This window comes from Notamacropus eugenii, chromosome 4, assembly GCF_028372415.1.
Source record: "Notamacropus eugenii isolate mMacEug1 chromosome 4, mMacEug1.pri_v2, whole genome shotgun sequence".
NCBI classification, from domain to species: Eukaryota; Metazoa; Chordata; class Mammalia; order Diprotodontia; family Macropodidae; genus Notamacropus; species Notamacropus eugenii.
Window position 1 is genome coordinate 34971669 of NC_092875.1, and position 26353 is coordinate 34998021.

General features: G+C 43.0%; 1 protein-coding gene across 4 annotated transcripts in view; it reads right to left on the bottom strand.

The window, feature by feature from the left end:
* The window catches only part of CUX2 (cut like homeobox 2), a 366464-nt gene that overhangs the window by 67639 nt on the left and 272472 nt on the right, over window positions 1-26353 (bottom strand). For all 4 annotated transcript variants that reach the window (XM_072600459.1, XM_072600460.1, XM_072600461.1 and 1 more), the window contains one exon: window positions 15059-15137. In XM_072600459.1, coding sequence (XP_072456560.1) covers window positions 15059-15137 — 79 coding nt within the window. The remainder of the gene's footprint in view (window positions 1-15058; window positions 15138-26353) is intronic.

The window sequence follows — 26353 nt, forward strand, 5'->3', positions numbered from 1 at the left end:
GGCACAGTGGACGTAGTGCTAAGTCTGGAGTCAGGAACACTCATCTTTCTGAGTACAAATCTGGTCTTAAAGACTTACTAGCTTCGTGACCCTGAGCAAGTCACTTCACCCTGTTTGCCTCAGTTTCTTCATTTGTCAAATGAGCTGAAGAAGGAAATGGAAAACTACTCTAGTATCTTTACCAAGAAAACCCCAAATAGGGTCATAAAAAAGTCACTTCACCCTGTTTGCCTCAGTTTCCTCATCTGTCAAATGAGCTGAAGAAGGAAATAGCAAACCACTCCAGTATCTTTGCCGAGAACACCCCAAATGAGGTCACAAAGAGTCAGATGTGACTGAAAAATGACTCAACAACCAGGATCGGTGCGAGGATGTGCTATTACATGTACGGTGCTTTGCTTCCTTCGAGAGCTCTTGAAATGCCTCTGCAACGCCTCCCTCCTCAGTTCTGCCTCCTGGCATCTTCAGCTCTCCTCCAGGCTCAGCCCGAGGGGCACCCCCTCCAGAAGTCCTTTGTAGGTTCTCCACCCATCCCCTCTTTCGGTCCCACTGCTTATTCACTTTCCCAGGAATTACATTGGATACATTATATCTCTTTGTAATGCAGTAACTCTGGTACCTAATGCATGTTTAAAAAATGAATTTGTGAGAAAATCTGGAACTCAAAATCTTGTGGAAGTGAATGTCGAAAACTAATATGTATATAAATGAAAAAATGGATTTGTGATTTCATTCCTGCACTCTACCATGGCTAACTGGCACTTGGTCTGGGACATCTATAAAGTCTCCAAGAGTTGCTGGGGGCATTGAGAGGTTCAGTGACCTTTCCAGGGTCGCAGAGTCTCCAAGGATTAGGGTTTGAACTCAAGTCTTCCTGGGAAGCTAGGTAGCCAGTGAAGTTGGAGTCGGGAAGGCCCGAGTTCATATCCAGCCTCGGGCTTTTTATTATTTTGGGCAAATCATTTGAACTCCGCTCCAGTTATTGTAACAGTAATGTAACAATATAATGTAACAGTAATGGCTCTGGTCAATAAATGGTATTCTATAAAATGGTAATGATGATACGAGCATACCGCTCAGGGTTGTTGTGAGGATGGAATGAGATAATATTTGTAAAGTAGTTACCTTGTATAAATGCTAGCAATTGTTATTTTCATATCCAAGGCTGGCTTTCTGTGCCCTACCAGGCATGGGGAACCTGCAGCCTCGAGGCCACATGTGGCCTTCTAGGTCCTTGGGTGTGGCCTTTTGACTGAGTCCAAGTGTTACAGAACAAATCCTGTTGTTAAGGGGATTGTTTTTGCGAAGTTTGGGTTTAGTCAAAGGGCCTAGGGGGCCACAAGTGGCCTTGAGACCTTAAGTTCCCCGAATGTGCCCAATGCCTCTCAAATAATAAATTCCCAGCAGACAGTAGTCACTTAATAATTATAGGTTCAACCGAATCCAACTGAAGAGATTTCAGTGTCTCCCTTGGGAGAACCTCAGCATCTGTCCCCATTGGACCAAACCGTGATGGAGTAACTCAGTACCCCAAATCTTAATAGAGATGGGATTTTTATGGAGTCAAGCCCACTTCTTTCCTACTTTACATTCCGACCCATTCCAATGGGCCTCCATGGAGAGGCAGTTTCCACTCAAGAAGGCGGCCCCATTCCTGGAGAATTCTCATTATTTTCGAACACACAAAGAGTTGGGCTGTGAGCTGTTTTAAGTCTCTGCTCTAAAATGTACACAGTGATGATTATAACTTACTTCCCAGGGTAGCTTCCTTTATTTATTCTCTCTCTCCCTCCCCCCGTATATTGCTGAGTTCCTAGATTTTTCAGCGAGCTTGCAAACTAATTTCTTTCCCCAGTCCTCTTTGGGGTTAAGTCCACAGAGCCCTCCGCTACCCATTCTGAATATCTTTTCCCCTTTGTTGAGGGTGGGGGGTGGGGAAGAATTATTTAGAGGAACAGAGGAGAGGACTCTGTCACATTATGCAGGCTTAAAATGTGTGGAACAGGCATGCTGGTGAATCAAAGGTGTTCTCAACTCTTTTGTCCACGAGTGTTATTTAAGGCATCAGCTAAATGTCAGTAGCTGTTTCTACCAACGTAAATTGAAAGTGAGAGAGGAAAAAAACAACAGCTGAACACAGGCTCACTTTATAATATCTGGAGTCAACTCTTCAGCAAATACAGAAGCAGTGATGGCCCTGGGGAGACTTCAAGCCTTTTCCTCCTGTTCTCTTTTCTCCAAAAGCACCTAGCTCAGGGCCAAGGGTGCATGGTAAGTGCTCAATAAATAGAGCTTGATCAAGAAACCTCACTAGCTCCCTATTGCCTTTAGGGTCATATATAGACTTGGCAATAAAATCCTCTACAATTTGGCTTTTGCCTATCTTTCTAGGCTTATTGTATATCATTCCCTGCCCAGACTGACTAGCTTGCTGGTTTTTCAAATACTCCCTCTCCTTCTGCTGTCTTTGAGCAGGTTTTCCCGGACGCCTAGAAGGCACCTCACCCTCTTCTCGGCTTCTTAGAATTCTAAACTCATGGGTTCCCCTCTGTGAGGAAGTTTTTCCTGTCCTCATTATTTTCTCCCTCACCAAATGATCAAATAGGTACTGAGTTCAAATTTAATCTCAGACATTTACTTGTTGTGTGTGCTGTCTGCCTCAGTGTGCCTTATAGGGCCAGAGGTACATGATTGAATGAGATGGTAATAGCTGATGTTTCTATGGCACTGTAAAGTTTGCCAAGGGCTTTACATATGTAATCTCATGTGAGCCTTACAAGACACTCACTAACCATGTGACCTTGAACAGGTCATTTTACCTTTCTTGGTCTCAGTTTCCCCATCTGTAAAATAAGGGGGTTGGGATCCATGTTTGACTCCAGATCTATGACCCTATTAACACTCTGAGGTAGGTACTATAGGATTTATTCTCATCATTTTACAGAGGGCAAAACAGAAGCTCAGAGAGGTTCATTATGTGTCTAAGGTCACACAGCCATGACTAGCAATATTAATTGCAGCTAGCACTTCTATAATGCTTTAAGGTATACAAAATGTTTTACAAATATGATCTCAATTGATCATCACAATGGACCTGGGAGGTAGGCGCTGTTATCTCCATTTTATAGATAAGGAAACCGAGGCATATTGTCCACTGCTCTACCCACCATGCCACCAGCTGCCCCAGAGGAAGGATCTGAAACTCAGTTCTCTGGGTCCAACTCCCTGTTTCTTTCTGTCAAGCTTTCCCTGTTACAAATGGTGAGGTGTACACTGTGCCCAGGATTAGTTAATGAAGCCTTTTCCATTGCTTATCTCCCAGGATGGCAGTCAAGGACAGCGATGGCTTCATTTCTCACCCTGAGAAACCTGGACCAGCGTTGCTAGGGAGAGAAGATGTGATGTGATGCTGGGCACAGAGGCTAGATTAGATTCTCTCTGCTCCTCCTTTCCCAGCATCCTGCAGCCTCCAAACCCTAGGGCAGGAATGAATGGGGCATCTTCTATGAACAAGGATGATGTCTTTATCCCTTCCTCACCTCCTTCCAGCTTTAAAAATCTGTCTGTCTTCATGGAACCATTCTTACTCCCTCACCTAGCTGCTGATGTCTGGTCCAACGGCAGTGGACTTGGCGTCAGGAGGGACTGGGTTTGAATCTTACCTCCGATAATTACTAGCTGTGTGACCATAGCCAAGTCACCCACTTCTTCTGAGGCTCAGTTTCCTCTTCTGTAAAATGAAGATAATAGTACTGATAGTGTTGACCTCCTGGGGTTATTATAAGGCTCGGATGACATAACGTATATATAAGAGCTTTGTGGGGGCAGCTAGATGGTGCAGTAGATAGGACAGCTAGGTGGCGCCACTGTACATAGTGTTGGGCCTGGAGTCAGGAAGGCTCATCTTTCTGAGTTCAAATCCAGCTTCTGATACTTAGCTGTGTGACCCTGGGCAAGTCACTGTTTGTCTCAGTTTCCTCATCTGTAAAATAAGTTGGAGAAGGAAATGGCAAACCAATGCAGTATCTTTGCCAAGAAAACCCTAAAATGGGGTCAAGGAGAGTTGGATACAAATGAAAATGACTAAACAAAAAGAGCTTTGTAAACTTTAACATGGCAGAAATTTAGGTTATTATTATTGTTACCTCTGTGAGTAGGAGCGTGACCAGGGCCTGGAGTGCAGAGTAAGTTGGCTCTCAGTCATTCATTCCTTCATGGGATGTTAGAGCCAGAAGGGGCCTTAGAGGCCCTCGATTTCAAATTCCTTGTTTAACCAAGGAGAGAGTTAAAGTGACTAGTCCAGGGTCACACAGCTAGAAAGGGTGTGAGGTAGGATTTGGACCCAGTCTTCTTGACTCCAACTCTTAACACTAGCCATTATACAATGGTGTGCTCATTCATTCAGCATACAATACACAGTTATGATGCACCTACTCTACTCCTGGCACTGAGCTGGAGTTCTAGTCCAAAACCAAAAAGCCTTCCTGTCTTCAAGGAGCTTATTCTTTTCTCGGTTCAGTTGTTTCAGTTGTGTCTGATCTTTTGTGACCCAAGTTGAGATTTTCTTGGCAAAGATACAAAGGGAGTGGTTTGCCATTTCCTTCTCCAGTTCATTTTATAGATGAGGAAACTGAGGCAAACAGTTTCAAATCCCTCCTCCAACAGTTATTGGCTATGTGACCAGGATAAGTTGCAATATATTGCAGAATATAATATTGCATCATCTTCCTGAACTCAGGAAGATGAGTCTTCTGGACTCCGAGACTGCTGCTCTATCCCCTGTACCACCTTCTTGCCCACAATATGACATAGATAATGCTAATTTATGATTTTCTAAGTTAATATGTATCCTATAGGGATCTGTTTCTATTTGCTTCTGACAGCACTGCTCCAGGCAACTTTTTAATATAGTAAATTACAAGGAATGTGCCAGTTTGCCTTGGTCAAGGGAGCTCTGCAAGTTAATGAAATCACGGGTCTGGTCTCTATCTCTTACCCAATGCTTGATACATTATTATTATAATTATTCATTATTATTTTGACCCAAATCTTTATTTGTATAAGGAATTTCCTCTACAGATGAAAACTGGGAATACACCTGTATCTAAAGTCTTTAAAGGGTAGTAGATAGAGCACTAGCACTGGAGTCAGGAGGGCCTGAGTTCAAATCTGGCCTCAGACACGTGACACTTACTAGCTGTACCTTGGACAAGTCACTTCACCCTGTTCAACCACAGTTTCCTCATCTGTAAAAAGGGCTGGAGAAGGAAAAGGCAAACCACTCTAGTATCTCTGACAAGAAAGGGTCATGAGTCAAACATGATTGAAGAACAATGATATATTTCTATGTGTAAATGTCATCCCCCAAGATAGAATACAAGCTTCTTGTTTTTGTCATTGTATTTCCAGTGCTTAGCAGGGTGCCTGGTACAGAGTAGGCACTTAATAAATGCTTATTGATTGACTGATAATACCTAGCACAGTGTGTCAAACATAGGAGGGATAGAGACTTGAATGAATGATTTAGGGAACTCCTGTATGAGGGGATTCCCTCTATTAGTGCAGGTCACTGATGGCTGTCTTTGTGTTCTCAAAGCACATAGTAGGTGCTTAATAAATGCTAGTTTATTAGCATTTAAGTAATTTACCCAAGGTCACAGAGCCAGTTTGTGCCAGAGGCCTCCCCCAACACAGTAGGAGCTTCATAAATGCTTTTGGTTGATGGCCCCAGAGGTCCCTTCCAGTTCTTCATATGGGATCGTATGGTCCTATGATTGATTGCTTGTATGCTCCCTGTAATAGAAGGGCATTGGGCAGAAGGTGGATGACCCCTGATCTGGGATGTTTCAGAGGGGAGTCTGTGGTGAGTAAGGATTTGACGGTCCTTCTTGCTCAGAGATCTAGAGATTCTGTCACCCGGGCTCCTGAAACATGAGTATTTGGCGACTGGCCATTGGCCCGGATTCCCTCTTCTTCATTTCAAGTAGCTGGGAAGTAGCTGGCTCTCAGGAAAAGCCCCAACTTAATACAGAGCATGGGGCAGATATGACCTGGGAGCCCAGAACTGAACAGTTCCATGTCAATATATAGACTGACTCGGCTGCCCTCCCAGAACATCACTTCCCCTGCTCCCTGTCTGAAGATCCGCCAGGAAAAAAAGGAAGAACGAAACCCAAATTCAGAAGCATTTGAAATGTAACAGGCCCTTTGATGTGCTGAGTGGGGAGGGCTGACAGGGATGAGCAAACAGGGATGTGGGAGATGCCTGGCCAGGCTCCTGATAGTTAGGAGAAATAACAAAACCAAACAAAAAAGCGATAGAAAATGGAACAGTCTTTGTACAATAGCCCCTAACCTGTTCTTTATGCATAAAAACCACTTAATCAAATGACTAATTCATTTTGATTACAGTAGATCTGAACCTCCTGAGGAAGCCGGCAAAGGATCTGTAATATTTTAATATAAGACAAGCCTTTCCAAAGGTATTGTCTCGGGAGCTCGATTTAAGGCAACTATTCTAACTTCAGCCACTAGCTGATGCTATTGGACATACAGACGTAGAAATATGTCTATTTTAGCATCTGCGGAGAATCGAGGAAGAGAGAGGGCCTCTTAACACTCCTACTGGGTCCATCTGAGGGGAAGCGGCAGGCGGGGGTTTGTTGGGCTTTTTTTAGGGAAACGGGAGGAAAAGAAACGACGTCCGAGATGCTGTTTAAAAACACATATATGCAGAGCTATGCGTGAACCCCTCCAAAATATCACGGAGACAGAAGCCTCCCACCATCTGGGCCAGACTGTGTGCGTCTGTGTGGGTTGGAGCACTGGGTACTGACAGCCACTTGTCAGTCTAACTTGGAACCCAGCGCCTTAACTTTCTAATGGTGGATGAGCTTGTGGGGCCTTGTCTTTTTTCTTTCTCTCTCCCTCCTCCCTTCTTTCCTTTCCTTTGCTCTCATCTTTTTTCTTTTTTTTACTTCTGCTTTTTTCCTTTCTTTTTGCTTCCTTTCTTTTTTCTTTTTCTTTCTCCTTCCTTTCATTTTTCTTTCTCCTCTTTCCTGACTCCTTTTCTTTATTTTTCTTTCTTTTCTCTCTTCTTCCTTTCTTTTTCTCTTTCCCCTTCCTTTCTTTATCTCTCCCTTCTTTCCTTTCTTTCTCCCCCTCCTTTTTCCTTTCTCCTTCTCTTCTCTTTTTCCTTTCTTTTCTCTTTTTTCTTTTTTCTCTTCTTTTTCCTTCTTTCTTTCTTTTCTCCCATGGCCCCTCAGCGATCACTCAGGGATAGATTTCATTTTGGAGAGGAAGAAGTTACCTCATGTGAGAATCATTGATACCAGTTTGGATCTTGTGCTCCCAATCCTCATGTGCTCAGTGCTTCCAAGATGTCCCACTGTAACATCCTTCCTGGGCATAGGCATACTTTTTCAGATTTAGGTCTATTAGAAAAATTCCCTATTCTAATGCCATAGTTGTCTCTCCATCCCTGTATTCTTCACAGGACCACTGTAGTTATTCTCCTAAAGCACAGGTCTCACTATGTCTTTCTCCTGCTCAGCAAACTCCAGTGACTCCCTATTATCTCCAAGATCAAATACAGAATCTTGTTTGCCATTTAAATCTCTATACCAGGTGACCCTTCCCTTCATTTCTGGTCTTCTTAGATTCTACTGCCTCCACACAGTCCATGATGCCGCCATATTGGATTGCTTGATGCTCCATCATCTTAGTGCTCCATCATCTCCCATCTTCATGACTTTGCATTGACTGTATCCATACATGGAATGCTCTCCCCCTCACAAGTGCTAACTCTAAAAACACCTGGCTTCTTTTAAGACTTTGGAGGGGTTCTGGCTTCTTTTAAGATCTACTAGTCCAGTGCCCCCAGCTGCCTTTCCCTCTAAGGTTTCCTTCCATCTATAAAGTTCTGATGTATATGCTACATTCCTGATGAGAATGTAAGGTCCTTGAGGGCAGGGGCTGTTTTTGTTTTTTCTTTTTTATCACCAGTGCCTGGATATTTTAAGGGTCTAATAAATGCTTATTGATTGGTTGATTAGATTTCTGAACTTTCCTTAGGGATGATTAAAGAAACTAACTCTGGGTGAATAGTTGACTACTAGTTAATGTGTTACACCTCCTAGGTAATAAATACACTGGCATTTCTGGTGATCTAACCCAAGAAATGCTGGATATCTAGGCAAGGTCACTGGGGTACTCGTTTTGGTTCAAGGTGGGATATCAGTGAAGAGAGGGCTTCAGAAGTAGGTCTGTGCTCCTGTGGATAGAGACTGTGGGCTCCTGCACTGATAGGAAGCAGGAATGTTTGCTTTACTACACAGCTTTCTCTCTCTGTCTCTCTCTCCCTCTTCCCTCCCTCCTTTCCTCTCCCTCCCCTTCTCTCTCCTTTTCTTCCCTATCCCTTCTCATTTCCCACCTCCCTTCTCCTTTTTTCCCCTTTCCTCTTCCCCATCTCTCTCTCTTTTACTTCTCCTCTCCCCATCTCTCTGAATCTCTCTCTCTTTCTCCTTTTCCCCCCTCCATTCTTCCTTCTCCCTCTCTGTCTCCCTGTTTTCCCCTCTCTTCTCCCTTTCCCCCTTTTTCTCCTCCCCATCCCTCTCTTTCCCTTCCTTTGTTTCTCTGTCTCTCCCTCTTTCTCCTTCTCTCTTTTCCTCCTCCTCCCTCCCTTCTCCCTGCCCTTCCTCCACCATGCTGCATCTTAGCTATACACTTCCCATGTTCCTACAAGCCTGCTGAGAGATGAATACTCAGTAACAATCTGATTCTCCCTTTCTCTCTGTTCAGGGCCAAGGGGACCAGAACTTCTGAAGGCCTCCATCTCTTGAGGCTGGATACAGGCCTAAGAGGCAGAGAATAGTGCAGTGGAGACAGTACTCAACTTAGAGTCAGGAAAACTTGTGTTTGAACCTCATCAGCTGTGTGACCTTAGGCAAGTCACTTAATAGCTCTGAGCCTTGGTTTCCTTATCTGTAAAATTTGATGATTTCTAAGGTCCCAGTTAGCTCTAAATATATGACCCTATGAGCTGGTAGGCAGATTTCTGACCATCCAAAGCTAAGCCTCACTGGTCCAAAATGTCTTCTTTCGGAGCTCCCTAACCCTGTCTTCCCCTTACACTTGTTGCTGTTGTCTCTGAACTGAGTTTCTTTCCATTCTCTGCTCCCTGACCAAGAACTCTGGAGGGTAAAGACAGATTTAGTGTCCTCTTTTTGAAAATGGAAATGATGCTGATGATAGCTAACACAACTTTAATTATCACTATTTTATAGATGAGGAAACTGAGATCCAGAGAGGGGAAATGATTTACTAAGTTTGCATGGGTAGTAAGTATCTGAGGCAAGATGTGAACTCAGGTCCTTTGTCTCCTAAATCAGTGATCTCTGTACTGTACTTTACTGCCTTTCCAAAATCTAGTTTCCATTTTGGTTAAAATTTTTTCACTTACAACAAATAACTCTAAAGATATTGTAACTGACCTTTAAGCCGTGACTATGGCATAGTTTTTTCCTTGTCTATATGGACAGCACCTCTGGCAGGCTCTTCCTAGTCTATCGCGGCAGTTGCATTATGGATCCCACCTTCTCTCTCATTTGGTCACCGTGATAGCAACAATCATTGCTGACATCTTCGTAGCACTTGGTGGCTTACAAAGAAATTTCCTCAAAATCATTCTGTGAGGTATCTACTGCAGTTATTCCCTTTTCACAGCCAAGAAAACTGAGGTACAGAGAGATTAAATGTCCAAAGTCACCCAGTGGCAGAGCCTGGATTCAAACCCAGGTTTCCAGACTTCCATTCCATCGCCACATTTACCTCACCAGGTAAAAGGTGTCCCCAAAGGCCAATAATGCAGCTTCTCATTATTCCCCAACGCTAGGGTTTTCATGGGAACTAACTGTATAACATATTGCTGGCTAACATATACCATACAGAAGAACAGTTTGGCAATTCTCAAATTAGCAAACTACTTATTTCTGCTTCTTTTGCAAACGATAATAACGTCTCAGCTTAAGTAAGTATTTTGAGTTGCTGAATCTTAACTCTAGATATCAGTTCCAGAAAATGTTGAGAGGGCCTGGGTCCCTGCTGTGACATTCAAACATAATCTCATTTACCAACGGATGCCCTAATGGCTCAAAAAAAGGTGGTGCGTCTTAATTAGAATGGAACAAATGATGAGCCTTGTCAATGAAAGATTAAAAGGACCCTGATGAATGAATTTGTAATTGTTCTTCCCTATTTTGGTGTGAAAAACAGACCCACGCACACCACAATAGATGTTTATGTCTTATAGCTATATATATATATATACATCATACACAGGATACCACACATACATCCATGCATGCACACACACGTGAGCAAATACACAGAGACAGGGCTAATGATCTAGATGCCATACTGGTCTGGTGATCTCAGCACTCTATCCTGAACACTCACTTTTAGCTCAATTCAAGAAATAACTCCTAAATACCTACTATGTGCCAAACTGTCATCCACAACAAGGAAGCAAGAGCCAAACCCAGAATTTAGGTAACCTGAAGCCCAGTGCTTGGACAGATGATCATTCTCTACAGTAAATATAGAAGGGCTCACTGTAAAAACCTGAAATTTCCAGTTTCAGAAAAGAAAGAGAAACAGAGAGAGGAAAAAAGAGAAGAGAAAAAATGAGAGAAAGAGGAAAATGAAAGAAAGGAAAAGACAGAGAGAAAAAGGAGAAAGAAGAAATAAAAGAATGAAGAGGAAGAACATGAAAGAACAGGAAAAGAGGGAGAGGAAAAGAGTGAATGAGGGAGAGAAAGAGGAAGATGAAAGAAAGTGGGAAAGGATAAAAATGAGGGAGAAAGGAAGAGAAAGAATGAGGGAGAGGAAGAGGGAGAGAGGAATAGAAAAAGGAGAGAGAGGAAAAGGAAGAATTAGGGAAAGAAAGAGGCAGATGAAAGAGAGGAATAAAAAAGAGGGAGAGAGAAAGAGAGAGGATGAGAGGGAGAAAAAAACAAAATAGAGAGGGAGAGAAAGAAAGAAAATGAGGAGAAAGGAGAAAAAGGGAGAAAGAAAGGAAGGAAGGAAAGAAAGAAAAGGAAGGGAAGAAAGAAACACAAATCCATGGAAGGAAGGAAGGAAGGCAGCAGGGAAGAAAGAATGGGAGGGAGGTGAGAGAAAGAATGTGAAAGAGAGAAAAAGAGGATAAAAGAGAAGAAGAGAAAAACCCAACTCACCACGTCAGTCCTCTCCCTGGCTCATCTCTTATCGCTAGGCCATCGCTGGACTGGCTGCCCTGATTTTAACTAATCACTCAGCTAACAAGTTAGCTGCCTTTAAGCTCGGGCCGGTATCCAGTGATTCGGCAAACACAATAAAGAAATCAGCCCGTCACCGATACAGAAGTCAGAATGAGGTTTAAATCAAATCATCCTCGACAACAATGACATTAATTATGCTTTTAACACGTTTTTACTGCTCTGTTTTTTTTACTTCACGCCACATCTGTGTGAACAATATCGAAAAGATTTACGATTTTCTTTCGTAATTACAGACATACAGCCAGCTCACTTATCAAAATACTTGCTGAGCAATCAGACCATATAGCATTCTCGGCAAAAGATTTGTGTTGACAGCAGCCATTCAAAACAAAAATGTTGAATCAGGGCTTCCAAAAAAAAAAAAAAAAGCCTTCGACAAATAATTTGCCTGTCAAGAAACAGAAAAACAGGGGAGTGAGCGCTTGGGCATTCTGGCGAATTCTAACGGAATATTATTTCCAAGGGAGGGAGTTGGGGCTGACATGCTCAGAACACTGGCAACCGAGCTGACATTTGATTCTTGTATCTCCAGATAAAATTTAATGAGAACAAAAATATGTCTTCCTAATTCCCCTAAGAAATCATTAAAACATTTTGTTATTCTTAAATGTCTCGAAAATGAATTAGAGGCCCTGAAGGAGCCTTTTGTAGGGTACATCTCCATCAGTTACAGGCTGCTCATTCTCAGACTTGTTGACAGCTGGGGCTGACTTCCCCCATCTCTTATCAAGGAGAGCTGGAAAATGAAGCAATCAAAACCCGCATCAGGCTAGGAATGACCTTCCTTTTTAGTTGGGGGGGGGGGTGGTGGCAGGATAGAAATATGGGACTTTTCTCTTAATCATGGGAGTTCTTGGGCCAGCTGAGCCAATCTGGGGGGTAGGTTCCAACCCTGGCTACTGTCCAGAGCCATGGTCCTGACTAGCTGTCCTCCATCCCCTGGTATTCCAATTGGATCATCCCATCCAATCTCACCATCATTATAGGAAGTGTTTACTATGTGCCAGGCAGGACTTAGGAGTCTATATTCTATTGAAGGTGGTAGTGGGAAGGACATACAGGACATATAAATAGATGAGTATATGTATGATCCTTTGGAGGCAGCTAGGTGGCTTAGTGGATAGAGTGCTAGACCTGGAGTCAGGAAGACCTGAGTTCAAATATGACCTCAGATGCAAATCACTACACCTTTGATTGCCTTATTCCACTGGAGAAGAAAATGGCAAACCACTTTCGTATCTTTCTCATGCAAACTCCATGGATGGTGTTGGCATGTTATGGTTGATGGGTTCACGAAGAGTTGGACACAACTGAATACTAACAAAAATGATCTTTTGAGGAATGAAAGGGAGAACGCTAGGGATTTAAAAGTAGGTATGGGGTGCAGCCTGCAAAGACAAGGAAGTCTGAGGCAGAGGGGCTGGGTTTTGGGGAATAGATCTCCAGTAAGGAAGCACCCCATTAGTCCTAGAGGCAGCCCATCCCGCAGCAGTATAGAGCTAACTAACAATCAGAAGTTCTTCCTGACCTCAAAGCATAAATTAGCCCCTCTTCAGTTTCCACCCATTATTGCCCAGCTGGACCAAGCAGAATGAGCAGTCATTGGATTACTGGAAAATGGTGATCGGGTGCCCCCCTCATTCCCGAACCTTCTGTTCTCCAGACTAAACACTCCTTATTTCCTTCAACTAGCCCTCATGTGAAATGATCTTGAGACCCTTCCCTATCCTGACTGCCTTCCTCTAGTAGGGTACCCTGTCTCTGCTTCCTTCTCTCCCCCCAAAAAAGTACAAAACAGAAAACTGTGTTAATATAGGGGCCTGTTGCAATGTGACAGTATAATATGTGCACCCTTTAAATGGAAAATGGCCAAGATGACTTAGAGTTAGGAAGGTGCATGGACCAAGTCTCAGGGGAAGGAAAGACTCCGGCCTTGTGGGCAGGCTAAGTCGGGTAAACCTTTCTATTCCACACAGAGACTCATGAGTGATAAGACTCCTCAGCCTCCCTGCTTAGGGCGGTTGCTGCCTAGAGAAGGATCAGATGCTCCAGCAGAGGGCAGAAGGTCTGAGTCAGGGATAGCCCACTGTCTTTTGAAAAATGACTCTTCTTTGGATGGGCCTGGGGATTTCATTTGTAGGAGGAACTCCCAAAGAGGAAACCGTCTCCATGAATGCAAATTAGCAGCTATTCTGCAGTTTACATTTGTCTGAGGCTGAGTGACTCTGCCCAGGGCCACACAGCTAGTACTTGTCAGAGGGGGCACTTGGGCCAGGTCTTCCTGATGCCCAGGTTGGCTCTCTGCCCACCCAAATTCATTCCAACTCAGCCAGTCTCTGTAATATTAGCTTAAGAAAAGGCTTGTAAGAAAGCAGTCTGGTAGGGGAGGAGGTGAGGCATGATTGGATGCATCTTAAAGACAAATAGAAATGAATCTGGAGATCTTGGTTGAATTCCTGGCTCTGTTTCAATTATTAACCAGGTGTCTTTGCAAGCCATTTCCTCTCTCTAGGTTTTGGTCTCCTGCAAATGAAGGTGTTGACTGAAGTTATAATTTTTAAGGGCCCTCCCAGCCCTGACATCCCCTGTTCTAAAGTCTCTCCCAGCTCTGACATTCCCTGTTCTAAGGCTCCTCTCAGGCCTGACATTCTGTTTTAAGGTCCCTCCCAGCTGCGACCAATCATGTTCTAAGACCCTTCTATGTCTGACATTCCGTGTTCTCCTGGCTCTGATAGTCTTTGCTCTAAGGTCACTCCCAGATCTAAAATTCTGTCTTAGTCTACTGATGATTAATCAGTGCTTTGGATTACTTATGTCACGGTTCTCTCCCATTAGTAACACTTGCATTGGGACACATGAGTATCTGTCATCACACCAGGTTTCATAGTCCTTGGACATCCTAAGTCAGCACTTTTGCCCATCAGTGCTAGAGAGGGATGGTAGTGAATGTTGATAATAAAAACATCTCAAATCTATTAAGTGTTTCAGAGTCTCCAAATACTTTCTTTACAAGAATTGAGAAAGGGTGGATAGTGCGGGGTTTATTACAGGTTTATTACCCCATTTTACAGGGAAGCAAACTGAGACTAAGGTACAAAACAATTGTCCATTGGTCCCTTAACTAGTAAGTAGCAGAGGTGACATTCAAACCCAATTAAAATTCAAGGCCCAAGTTCCACCTGCAGCAATGTGATGATTTTGCAGTGGTACTGGAGGTGAGAGGTGAAGGCTTGGCACAGACAGGGCAAGGGTTGTCGGGGTAGCAGGAAGGGGCAGAGTGTGGACACTTCCTTTGGAGTCTGTAACCAAGTCCATTATCACTGTTCATCAGAAGGCTGGAAGTTGCCTTTTTATATATCTTAATATTATCAGGCACCAGGCATTGGCAGGAAAATAGCCTTTCTCCAACGGGGCTTCTCACTTGATCAGGGGGCCAAGGAATGCCTAGACCAGGGACTGCTGAATAGGGGAAAGCTGGCCAGCTGGCCAGCTAACCTCTGATGAACCAGAGAGAGAAGGCAACTGGAGCAGTCTGATGAGGAGAGAGCTCGCCCCAGCAATATTCCCCAGGAAAGAGGAACCCAGAAACCTTCCCATCTAGGACAGCAAGGCACCACTCAAGAATACATCACAGAGGTCAACCTTCCTAGGCTTTAGCTGCTAGGTAACCTATGTCTGAAAGTCTTAACAATCCCTCCTCATCATTAATTATTCAAGTAAGTGGTCCCAGCTTTTCTTACCTGGTGCTTCAATTAATTGCTTGTAGACACTCAGGAAGGCAGACTCAGCCTCCTGGCTTCTCTTACTAAGGGCAACCACCTTTGGGATCCAGAGGAAGAAAAAAGAAGACAAGAAAGAAAGAGAAAAAGAAAAAAGAGAGAAGATCACTGGTAACTATGGGAATCAGAGTCTGGGGCTAAACTTTAGCTTTTTACATGTGAGCACCCCTGGGGACAGGATGAGGGAGAGAGTCTGCAACAAGCCCACTTGGTGTATCCATTAATTACATTAACTAATCATTATCAATATTTAAGTGTTTACTTAATATTTATTTAAGTTTAAAATTTAAATGACATTTATTATGAATAATTAATTCATGCTTTTATTAAGCACCAACTGTGTGCCAGGCATTGTACTGGGCAATGGGTTTGCAAAGATAAACATGAAATCCATCCTGCTGTCAAGGAACTTATGGGGTGGGGCAGGGTGGGTGTGGGGACAGCACATATCTATACAAGCAAATCAGCATAACACGATTCAAAGCAATTTTGAGAGGAAAAGAAACTCATAACTGGGGGAGTAAGATGGCCTCGTGTAAGTGGTTGGAACCTGGGGTGTAGTTGGGGGGAAGCTGAGGATGCTTGGGAAACAGATGATGAGGAAGGGCTCCCCAAATATGGGGATGTTAGCTGAGGGGCCTCTTTCAAGCTGTTGCAGAAGTAGGATGTTCTAACAACACTTCTATTTTGTTTTTTCAGGGAACATGTATGTGCACGTGTGTGCTCTCACATGTGTTTTGGGAGAATGGTTAAGTTGGAGAAAACCTCAATTTTCTGCTTCTAAAAATGAAAATGAACCCAGAGAAGTTGCTGCAATTAAAAAATGAGTTGAAAGGCTCTTAAAACTCTTTAGATATCCCATGGCTTCTTCAACAAGGAGTGAGCCATCGATGGCAATGAATGAATGAGGAAATCAAAACTGTAGCATTCTATGAGGCGACAGAGCGTCTTCATTCATTCAGAAATATTTTTTGAGTGCCTACCATGCACAGGACTGAGAAAACCTCTCTTGTCCCACCCCCCCTTTTTACCCTGTCAACACACATATACACACATGCACACACATACACATATGCATGTGCACACACACACACTTTCCATTCAAACTCCAAACATTGGAGAATGACCCCAACTGGATCTCTGCCCATCTTGGTTACCTCACCCATGCCAAACAGGCTTTGTGTGACCCACACAATAGAAACAAGACAGTCTTGGCCTCGATGCCTCGTTGCCTGGTGATTCATTTGACCACAACTGTCAAATTCCACCCCTAGAAGTTCCCAAGGATGGTCCACACTCTTTGAGTGTATGTATATTTGGCTATGATCTCTCAGTCCTTGGTTCTCAAGTTGATGGGGCTTTTGCAATAGTCTTGTTGTCGGGAGATGTGGACTATGATGGGGTTTACTATATCAGATATGAAAATATATTTTCTCTCTACTCTAGAAAAATCTGACATTAATATGATTTCCTAACTGTGTGATCCTTCTTTCCTTCCTTCTTTCCCTTGTTCCTTCCCTCTTCCTCTTTTCTCCCTTTCTCTCTTTCCTTTCTTCCTCTCCTTTGTTATCTCCCTTCTTCCTCTTTTCCTCTTTCCTTCCTCCCTTCCTCCCCCCTCCTCCCTTTTCTCCCTTCCTCCAATCTGTACAGAACTAAAATTGCCTCTAATTCCTGCTTTTCTGAGTCATTCAAGACAATAATATAACAACAACTGACATTTCTCTCTTACTTAAATGTTGTACAAAGCTCTTTACATATATTCTCTCAGCTGACACTCACAACTATTCCATGAAGTAGGGGTTGTTATCATTCTCATCTTCCACACGTGCAAACTGGGGCTCTGAGTTTAAGTGACTTGCTCAGGGTCACATAATGGGGAGGTGTCTGAGGTTGGATTTGAACTCACATCTTCTTGATTGCAAATCCAGTGCTCTAGCCACTAAACCAGGTCTCCCCTCTACCAATAATAGCTAATGTTTTTATAGCATTTAAGGTGTGCAAACAGTATCTCATTTGATTCACACAAAACCCTGTGAAGTAGGTGCTATGTTATTTCCACTTGACAGAAGAGAAAACTGAGGTTCAGGGTCATACAAATAGGATCTGAAACCAGGAAGGTCTGCCTGACTCCCAGTCCAGGGTTCTAGCCATGCCTCTAAGACCTGTGTTTGAATGAGATACAATTGCCCATGTCTACTTATTCAATTGGAATCTTGAATTCCCATCCATCCTTCCCTTCACTGCCTTCAAACCAGAGTTAAATATATTCCTGTAATACATTTCTGATAAGATCTCCCTTTTAATCATTTACTACATGATTGTTGGGGTCTGCCTTCAATCTGGGAAGGACAGCTTCCTGAGGCTGCCTCTAATTGGCGCTTTACAAAGGCAGTATAATAAAGTTAATAATAACGGTGTAGAAAATTCTTGTTTATGAAGTGCTTTTATGATACCAAGCACCAAGGAAATATTCTCTCATCTGAGCGTTCTATAGTGCTGAGATTTTTCAACCTTGATCTGCAGGTTCCAAGTCTATGCCTTGACTGAGACTGAAGCCCATCAATAATGTAGGTGACCAGATACTGCCTGAAGACCCCTCCTGATGAGGAACTCATCACTTCTTGATAAGCATAACCCATTCTACTTTGGGACAGTGGGAAGGAATATCACCCCTCTTTACAGAGGAGGAAACTGAGGCGGAGGGTAAGTGACTTGTTCAGGATCACCCAACTAGGAAGTGACCAAATTTGAACTTGGGTCTTCTTAACTCCATCCCTGGCACTCTATCTGTTTTTACCACTGGTTGCCTCATTAAGGAATGTTGTCTTGTAATATCTTTTCTTAAAAATCATTCACCAATTTAAAGAGTTGGGAGGGATCTCAGAGGTCATCATCTAGTCCAACTTATATCCCCTCAAGAATCCCTGCCATAATATACTTGGCAAGTGGTTACATAGGGTCAGCTTGAAGACCTCCAAGGAGGGGAAACCTGCGACCACCCAGGGAAGTCTGTTTCACTTTGGGATGATTCTAACTGCTAGTGAGTATTTCCTCATATCCTGACAAAGTCAATCTCTTTGCAATTTCTACATATTGCTCCCAGTTCTTCCCTCTGTGGACAAGTCTCTTCTACATGAAAATCCTTCAGTTACCTGAATTTGGCTCTCATATACCTGCTTCCTCTGACTCCTTCCCCAATTTTTTCCCCCTTTTCCTCCTCCAGGTGAAATATCCCCACCTTCTTCCAGTGATGCCATGTACTCAAGGTCTTTCAGCTTCCTGCTTTTCCTCCCCTGGATGCCTTCCTACTAATCAAAGGATCCTGGTAACCAACCTAGAGTTGGAAGGATCCTAAGCAGCTGTCTAGTTCAATCCTCTCATTTTCTGGGAAAGTACTGAAGGCCAGAAAAGTTAAACAACTTGCCCAAAGCCACAAAGGGAGTCAGGATCAAAGCAAGGATCAATGTCTTTCCCAAAGTGTGGTACCCAGAACAAGACTCCAAAGGGGTGTTGTCCAGAACTGAACTCCAGTTGTGGCTTTCACAAGGCAGAGGTCAGAGGTATTAAAGAGAAGGTAGCAGCCTAGTCAATATAACTCAATTAGCTTAAGTAACAAAGATTCCTCCAAATGTCATTTCCCCTTGGACTCGAGGCGTTTTTTCTTCCACTTCTGCTGCCTTCACACTCTTGAAATTCCTGTGCTTTTTCCACCTTGGAGCATCCCTCTGCCCTGTATGGCCCCTTTCTCCTAACAGGAATCCCTACTAGGACCTCCATTATGAAGAAGAGTTCAGGCAGCCAGTTTTTTTTCCTTTCATGGCTCTGATTTCTGACTCTCTGACTCCACCATCAACCCTGCCCTGCCCTCCTCAAACTGCTGTCTTATTTTGTGCTGTGTTTATCCTCAGCATTCAGCACAGTGCCTGGGATACAGTGGGAGCTTAATAAATACTTGTTGACTTCTTCCTGCCTAAAGAGGCGTAGGCCAGATAGCTTTCTGGCTAGGATTATAAAGCTAAGTGGTACATATATGACTTTTGGACAAACATACTAGAACATTGACATTCAAATGAATGGGATCCCTTCAAAGTAGTTTGCTTCAGAGGCTATTCATCTATTCCAAAGATGAATATAAAAAAATCTTTCTTCAAACCCTTCTGGAAGCTCTTTATCTGGAAGTGGTTGTGAACAATTCACAGTCTAGACAGTTCAATCCAACAAATATTTTTTTCTCTTCTGAATGCTCTTTAGAGAGTTGGTTAGGTGGTGTAGTGGACCATGGTGGTCAGATTGTTTAATTTCTTAGGACCTCAGTTTCCTCATCTCTAAAATGAGAAATCTCTAAGATTGTTTCCTTTTTTAAACTGTATGATCTTTGCTTTTTGGGGGTAGATTTGAATTTTGGAAGTGGTCCAAAGCTTTTCAGAGGCTAGGCTGGTCACTACAATGGGTGGCCAAGCTGGGTAGCATTAGTTAGACTTTTAATATGGGGCATGATTAGAAATGGATATTTTTACGTGGCTTGGAAACAGGTCCTGAATATAATTCCAAGGGGAAGTTCAAAACCATTTTGAGCAAAGACTTTCTCTGGAATAAGAGTGTGACCTCCCACAGTGACAACATTTGTTGAATCACAGACGAAAGGGACCTCCGAGGTTCCTTCGTTTGACCCATTCCTGAACAAGAAAAGAATTCTCTCCTTAATGTACAAGGGGTAATCCAATGTTGATTGCACACCTCTAGGGATGGGGAACTCACTGCTTATTGTGGTATCTCATTCTACTCTGGAATAACTAAACGTTCAGAAGTCTGTTAGCATCTGAGAAAAGGAGTCAGCAACTGAATAACACTAATCTTGGGGCAAATGATATTACCTCTGTGAACCTCAGTTTCCTGAACTGTCAAAATGGCAGTAGGGGTGGGAGAATATCTGCTTTACTAACATCCAAGGACTAGGGAAGGTATAGTCTCATTGTCCTTTGCCCTGATCAGATCACACCTGGAGGACTGGGTTCAGTTCTGGGCACTTTATTTTAGGAGAGACATTGATAAACTATGGAGAATGTCCAGAGAAAGGCAACCCAGGAAGTTGTGAAGTTCAAAGGAGACAAAAGTATAAAAATGCTCGGGAAGGATTTAATATATGCTTTTCCTTCCTTCCCTCCCTCCCTCCCTTCCTTTTCTTCCTTCCTTCCTTCCTTCCTTCCTTCCTTCCTTCCTTCCTTCCTTCCTTCCTTCCTTCCTTCCTCCCTCCCTTTTCTTCTTTCCTCCCTCCTTCCTTCCCTTCTTTCTTTCTATTTTACAAATGTCAAAAATTCTTCTTCTTATAAGCATTATCATTGCTTACTCCATGCCATTACTTATTGGAGAGGGAGACAAAGAGAAATAATTTTGCTCATGTTCCCGTGAACAAAGTTTTGCATAAATATATGAAAACATTTATTTAACTACAACCTTCCCTTGTGAAGGAGGGCAGAGAGAAATGCACAGGATTCTGGAGTGTGTGTGAAAATTTGTGTATGTGTGTGTGTGTGTGAGAGAGAGAGAGAGAGAAAGAGAGAGACAGAGACAGAGAGAGAGACAGAGAGAGAGAGAGAGAGAGAGAGAGAGAGAGGGAGAGAGAGAGAGAGAAGAGTGTGTAGGGGCAGTTCAGGTAGCGTCATCTCAAAGAGGTCACAAATAGAGAGACCTTTGAAATCTCGACATCAGAAATAGTCTGTGGCTGATGAAGCACAAGACATTGATATCACACTTTTTTCCCCTAATAGATAAGGGATTAAAATAAGTTTGGTCTCCCAAGTATTAAAATAAGAGGTGTAGTTGTGTTATCAGGCAGAGGCTAAAGCCAGAGGGATGTGAGAAACTCTTTCTTCCTCCTGGTTTCCGTCTATCAAGTAGGTTATAAATGGCAACTCTTGGAACACCCAAAAGCCATGTTTCCACCAGCTGCTGGGTCATAGTTCACTTCGGGTCTGGGGGACCTGGGAGAAAGCTGAGGAAGGACTGGGTTTGGAGTCCAGAAGCCTGGATTTGGAGTTTACCTCAGGTATTTAAGTAGTTGTGTGACCCTAGGCGAGTTGTTTAACCTCTTTGGGCTTCAGTTTCCTCATCTGTAACATGACAGGTATAGAGTTGATGGCCTCTAAGTTCTCTTCCAGCTCCAATTGGTTATTTTTCAAACATGGCCCTGGAAGATGGGGGAGAAATGGAGGATTGGCTGGCCTGCATTGGGCAGGGTTGCTTGGGGAAACTATATCATACAAAGAATAGCTGAAGGAATTGAGGTGTTTAAGATGAAAAAAGCAGCCCCAAGGGACAACTTGACAACTGTCTTCAAATATTTTGGGGCTGTCATGCAGATGACAGAGGACACTTGTTCTTCGTGTCTCTAGAAGGAACAACCTAGAACAGTGGGTGGAAGTTACAAGAAGGCAGATCTTGACTCAATATTAAGTCAACAACTAAATGTGTCTGATATTATCTCAGAATCACAGAATTCTGTGAGCTGAAAGTGACTTTAGCTCTCTAGTCTAATCTGTCTCATCTAGTCTAATTTACAGCTGAAGGGAATCCCCACCTTGAAACCAGGCTGCTTTGTAAGGGACTGACTTACAAAGTCAGTAGGGATTCCCTGTCGTTCTTGGTATTCAAGAAGATTAAAAAAATCTCAGAGTTGGAAGGGTCAATGAGCACACAGGAAGCACTTAATATATGCTTTCCCTTCCTGTCCTTTTCTCTCTTCCTCCTTTTCTTCCTCTCTCCTCTTCTTTCCTTCCTTCCTTCTCTTCCTTTTTACATCTCTTTTTAGCTCTTTCTTATTTTCCCCCTCCTTCCCTCCCTCCCTCCTTTCCTTCCTTTCCTTCCTTCCTTCCTTCCTTCCTTCCTTCCTTCCTTCCTTCCTTCCTTCCTTCCTTCCTTCCTTCCTTCCTTCCTTCCTTCCTTCCTTCCTTCCTTTCTCTGTCTTTCCCAAAACCTTAAACCCAGTACACTATGGAGCCCATACATTGCACAACAATAGGTCCCTGCTCCAAATCCACTTAATGGCTCTTTTTGGGACCCTCCTGGCTTCAGAGTGATTATCAATAGTAACTGTTGCTCTTTCCCTCCCAGGTTATTTACTTATTTTTTTCTTTTGCTCATTAAAGGGGCCATTCCTTGATTACTTCTTAAAGATACCTATTCACTGAATGGGCATTAACTCACTCTAAGTGGGTACCTGAATAGACCAAGTTCTCTCATTGTATCATGGGCCTTCTCTAGTCATCCTGATGAATATCTGGTCACTGGATCCAGATGGCTCAGGAGGGGAAAGTGAGGTTGGTGACCTTACACAGCCCTCCCTCACTCAAAACAAAGTCAAGTGCAAATCATGTCATCATTTCTCTGATGTCATGGTCTTCTTTGAAAACGAAGGATGAACACATAGACTGACAGTTTACCAACAATCTCCTCTATCTCATCTTGGTAAGTAGTCATTTAGTCTTTTCCTAAAGGCATCCAGTAGAGGAAAAACCACTCTTGGCCCAGGTAGTCCATTCCCCTTTTGGCCAGCTCAAAGTGCTAGAAAGTTTTCCCTTAAATCAAGTGCAGATCTGCCCATTGCTCCCAATTCTACCCTTGGGTCAAGTCTAATTCTTCTGCATGGCAGCCCTTTCAACACTTAGCAATAGCTATCTTGTCTTCTTCCCTGGGTTTTCTGGATTCCAGGCTAACACAAGCTCATATGGCTCTAGAATAAGCTGATTTTGCTCCTTTGTATGTTCTCTGAGGTGCTGACCATGATACTGCAGGAGTGGTCTGGTTAGGATGGAGGACAACAAAACTCTCATCATCCTGGTCATAAATACTTGGCCTCTCTTAACACAAAGCCTAAGATCAATTGGCTTTCCTGGTTGGTATCAAATTATTGATGCATATTGAGTTGGTGGCCCACTGGAAATCTCAGATCCTTTTCAGATCAGTTGCTATCTAGCCTTGCCTCCTTCTGGTATTCTGAACTTGTGAAATTGGATTTTTTGAGACAAGTGAAGGATTTTACACTTTCCCTTATGTAATTTCATCTCATCAAATTCAGCTCAATGCTATGGCCAGTCAAGATGTAAATTCTATTATCTAGTGTGTTAACTATCCCTTCTAACTTTGTGCTATTTAGTGAGTATGTCATCTATGCCTTTAATGAAGTCAATGATAAAAAGGTTAGAAAGAACATGGCCAAGGACAGACGATCCCAGAGGCACTCCACTGGAGACCTCCTTTTGGGTTGACATAGAATAATTAATTAGTAATTACTATTCTTTGCATCCAGTTATTCAACGGGTTCTGAACTTACCAATACTAACTCTACTATATCACATGAGAGCAGCATGATAAACTGTCAGGGACCAGTCAACCAACAAGTGTTTATTGTATGTTTACTATTTGCCAGAAACTGTTGGAAACATGAAGGAGAAATAGAACCAAGAATGGGGAAACAAGAATTACATAAATTGGTATATACAAGATAAAGAGTGGCTGGAAGGAAGCCTTGGGGTGGGGAAGAGGAAGTTTGTGGAACTGGGAAAGACCTCCCAAAGGAGGTGGTGGTAAAGCAAGAATTTCTGACACGGGACACAGCCAGTGCAAAGGCATGGTGACAGGAGAGAGGATGCTGTGTGTGAGCATTCGTGAGTAGGTTGTAAGGTCTAAGTGAGTATGTGAAACAGAGTAACATAGTAAAATACTGGAAAGATAGCAAGGGGTTAGGTTGTGAAGAGTTTTAAATACCAAACGAAGGAGTTTATATTTGACAACCTGGATTTAAAACCCTCTTCTGTAATTTGTTTGTTGTGTGGCCATAGACAAGTAACCTGACCTCTCTAAGCCCCAGTTTCTTCATTTGTAAAATGGGTACATCAATACCCATAAGTACCTAGCATTACAGACTACATGTGAGACTCTAATGAGACAATGTATGTAAAATATTTGAAACACTGCCATTACCTTCTGAAACAGCCCTAATTATTAGGAAGGTTTTCCTTCCATCAAATTCACACAGTGGGAAAGTGATAAATATTTGTTGGGAAGAAATGAAAATGCTAGAGAAGAAAGAAACTGGATGAGAAGATGGACAGATGCCTCTTCCAGTGGTTGTGGTCTATGATTAGGGAGGCAGCTTAGCACACTGGAAAGAACACTGAATTTAGAATTGAAGGTTTGAATCCTGGGTTCGTCAATTATTACCTTAGGCAAGTCACTTCAACCCTCTGGGACTTGGTTTACTCATTCGTAAAATGATGAGTTTGGATTAGATCAAAGGTATCAGACAAGCTGTCTGCAACATACCTTGTTCTATGACCTGAACCAGATGAAAGTATAATTGGGAAATATCAGAGACCAAAGTGGAGTTGTCCAATTAGTCTTGCTAGTCTAATTAGTCCAATCAGGCTAAAACAAAGGCCGTCTTTCCCATAGATAGAAGCACCATTGCCCACTTACATCATGACTGTCATGGGCACCATGATGATGCAAAGGATCATGGGAGCACAGATTTATACCTAGAAGGGACCTCTTCTAACACCTTCGATTGACAGAGGACAAAACAGAGAGGACAAGGGAACAAATATAGTCACTGACAGAATTACAATTTGAATCCGGGTTCTTAGACGGCAAATCCAAAGCTGTTTCCAATGCCCAGGTGAGTAATGATAATAATACTGTTAGTAAAGTTACAAGTCACACTGCTGCTCCTGCTGAATTAGAGAAAAGCTTCTGCCAGTGGTATAGAATAACTATCAGGCTTTAATGACTAAGAAAAAAAAACTGTAAAAGGCTTGGTCCAGGGAAGAGAGAGATTAGATTTGTTCTGCTGGGCCGCAGAGGTCAGAGCTAATAGCAGTGGGCTGGAGAGGGGTGAATTTACGCTTTAGGGAACTAAAAAACTGCCTAACATCTGAGCTACCCCAAAGTGAAAGGTAGTGCGCTTCCCTTCACTGGAGATCTTCAAGCAGCAGGCTGGATGACCACTGGTCAGGGATGTTTCAGTGAGGAAGCTTGTTCAGACCTCTGAGAGACTTCCAATTCTGAGGTTCTACAGTTCTGTGACAGGGAGAGAGAGAGAGATTGTATATGGAGCCCAAGGAAGTCAGATTAATAAAGGGGGCAGGAAGAGAGGGCAAATGATATGAGACCTGAAAGGAAGAAAGCAAACAGGAGATCCATCCCATTACAGAGTTGCCAGCGTGTGCCAGGCACTGAGAGTCAAACAGGACTCATCTGCCTTTGGCGGAATTCCTAACGGTGCTGTTAGGAACACAGCCACCATGAATCATTGATGGGACTGAGCAAATGGAAATTATCATTTAATGCTGGAGCTTAAATAAAAAATAAGAATTTTCCTTTTTATTTAAATATTTGGTTGTTGACTCTGGTCTCTCTTGGACCATGGTGTGGGGAGGGATGAGAGGAATAGGTGGTGATAGGAACTGGGGTGGGAGAGAGATGAAGTTCAATACACAGAAGTCAAAAGAACTACCCCCTCTGCATTCCATCTTGAAGAATGCATACGCACTCAGAAGAGGGCTTTCTGATGTCATAACGTGGGCCTGGGGATGGGCCCTAGATCCAGTGTCTGACCTGCACGTAGCAAGTCTGTCCCTGTGTCATTTAAAATGCATGGGCATAAATCATTCACTTGAGTTGAAAGCTTTAACATCTGGTGAGGAAGTCCCTGATTCCAAGGCATGAATGTCTAGCTTCCTGATTTGTTTGTTTATTTGAGGTGGGGAGGGGGATGGGAAATTTCAGCCAACACACACTTAGAGATGATGGATGGGGAGGGGAGAGCCTCAGAGCATCATGGCAGGATCCATTAATCCACCATTCTCTGGTTAGAGGGACTATGGGGTGGGTATTTTACTGACACCCCCAAACATATATATTTGACTCTATAATAATAAGAACCACAGCTCTTCATTTCTGTGGCCCTCTGAGATGTACAAATCACCTTTTTCAGGTGGTATTTGAATCTGACACTCCCCCCTATCTTTCTATTAGATTGAGTTGAGTAGAAATGAATGAATTAGGGAACAGAAGAGGGAGGCAGCATTGTCCTCTGTAAATAATGTTCTGGTTAAGCTAAAACTCAGTTCAATAGAACAATGTTTGTCTATTAAGTACCTTCTATGTATGAGGCAGAAACAGTGTGGCAGAGTGGATAGAGCTGGTCTTGTGGGCTGGAAGACCTGAGTTCCAATCCTGCCTCTGAAATATACTGTCTGA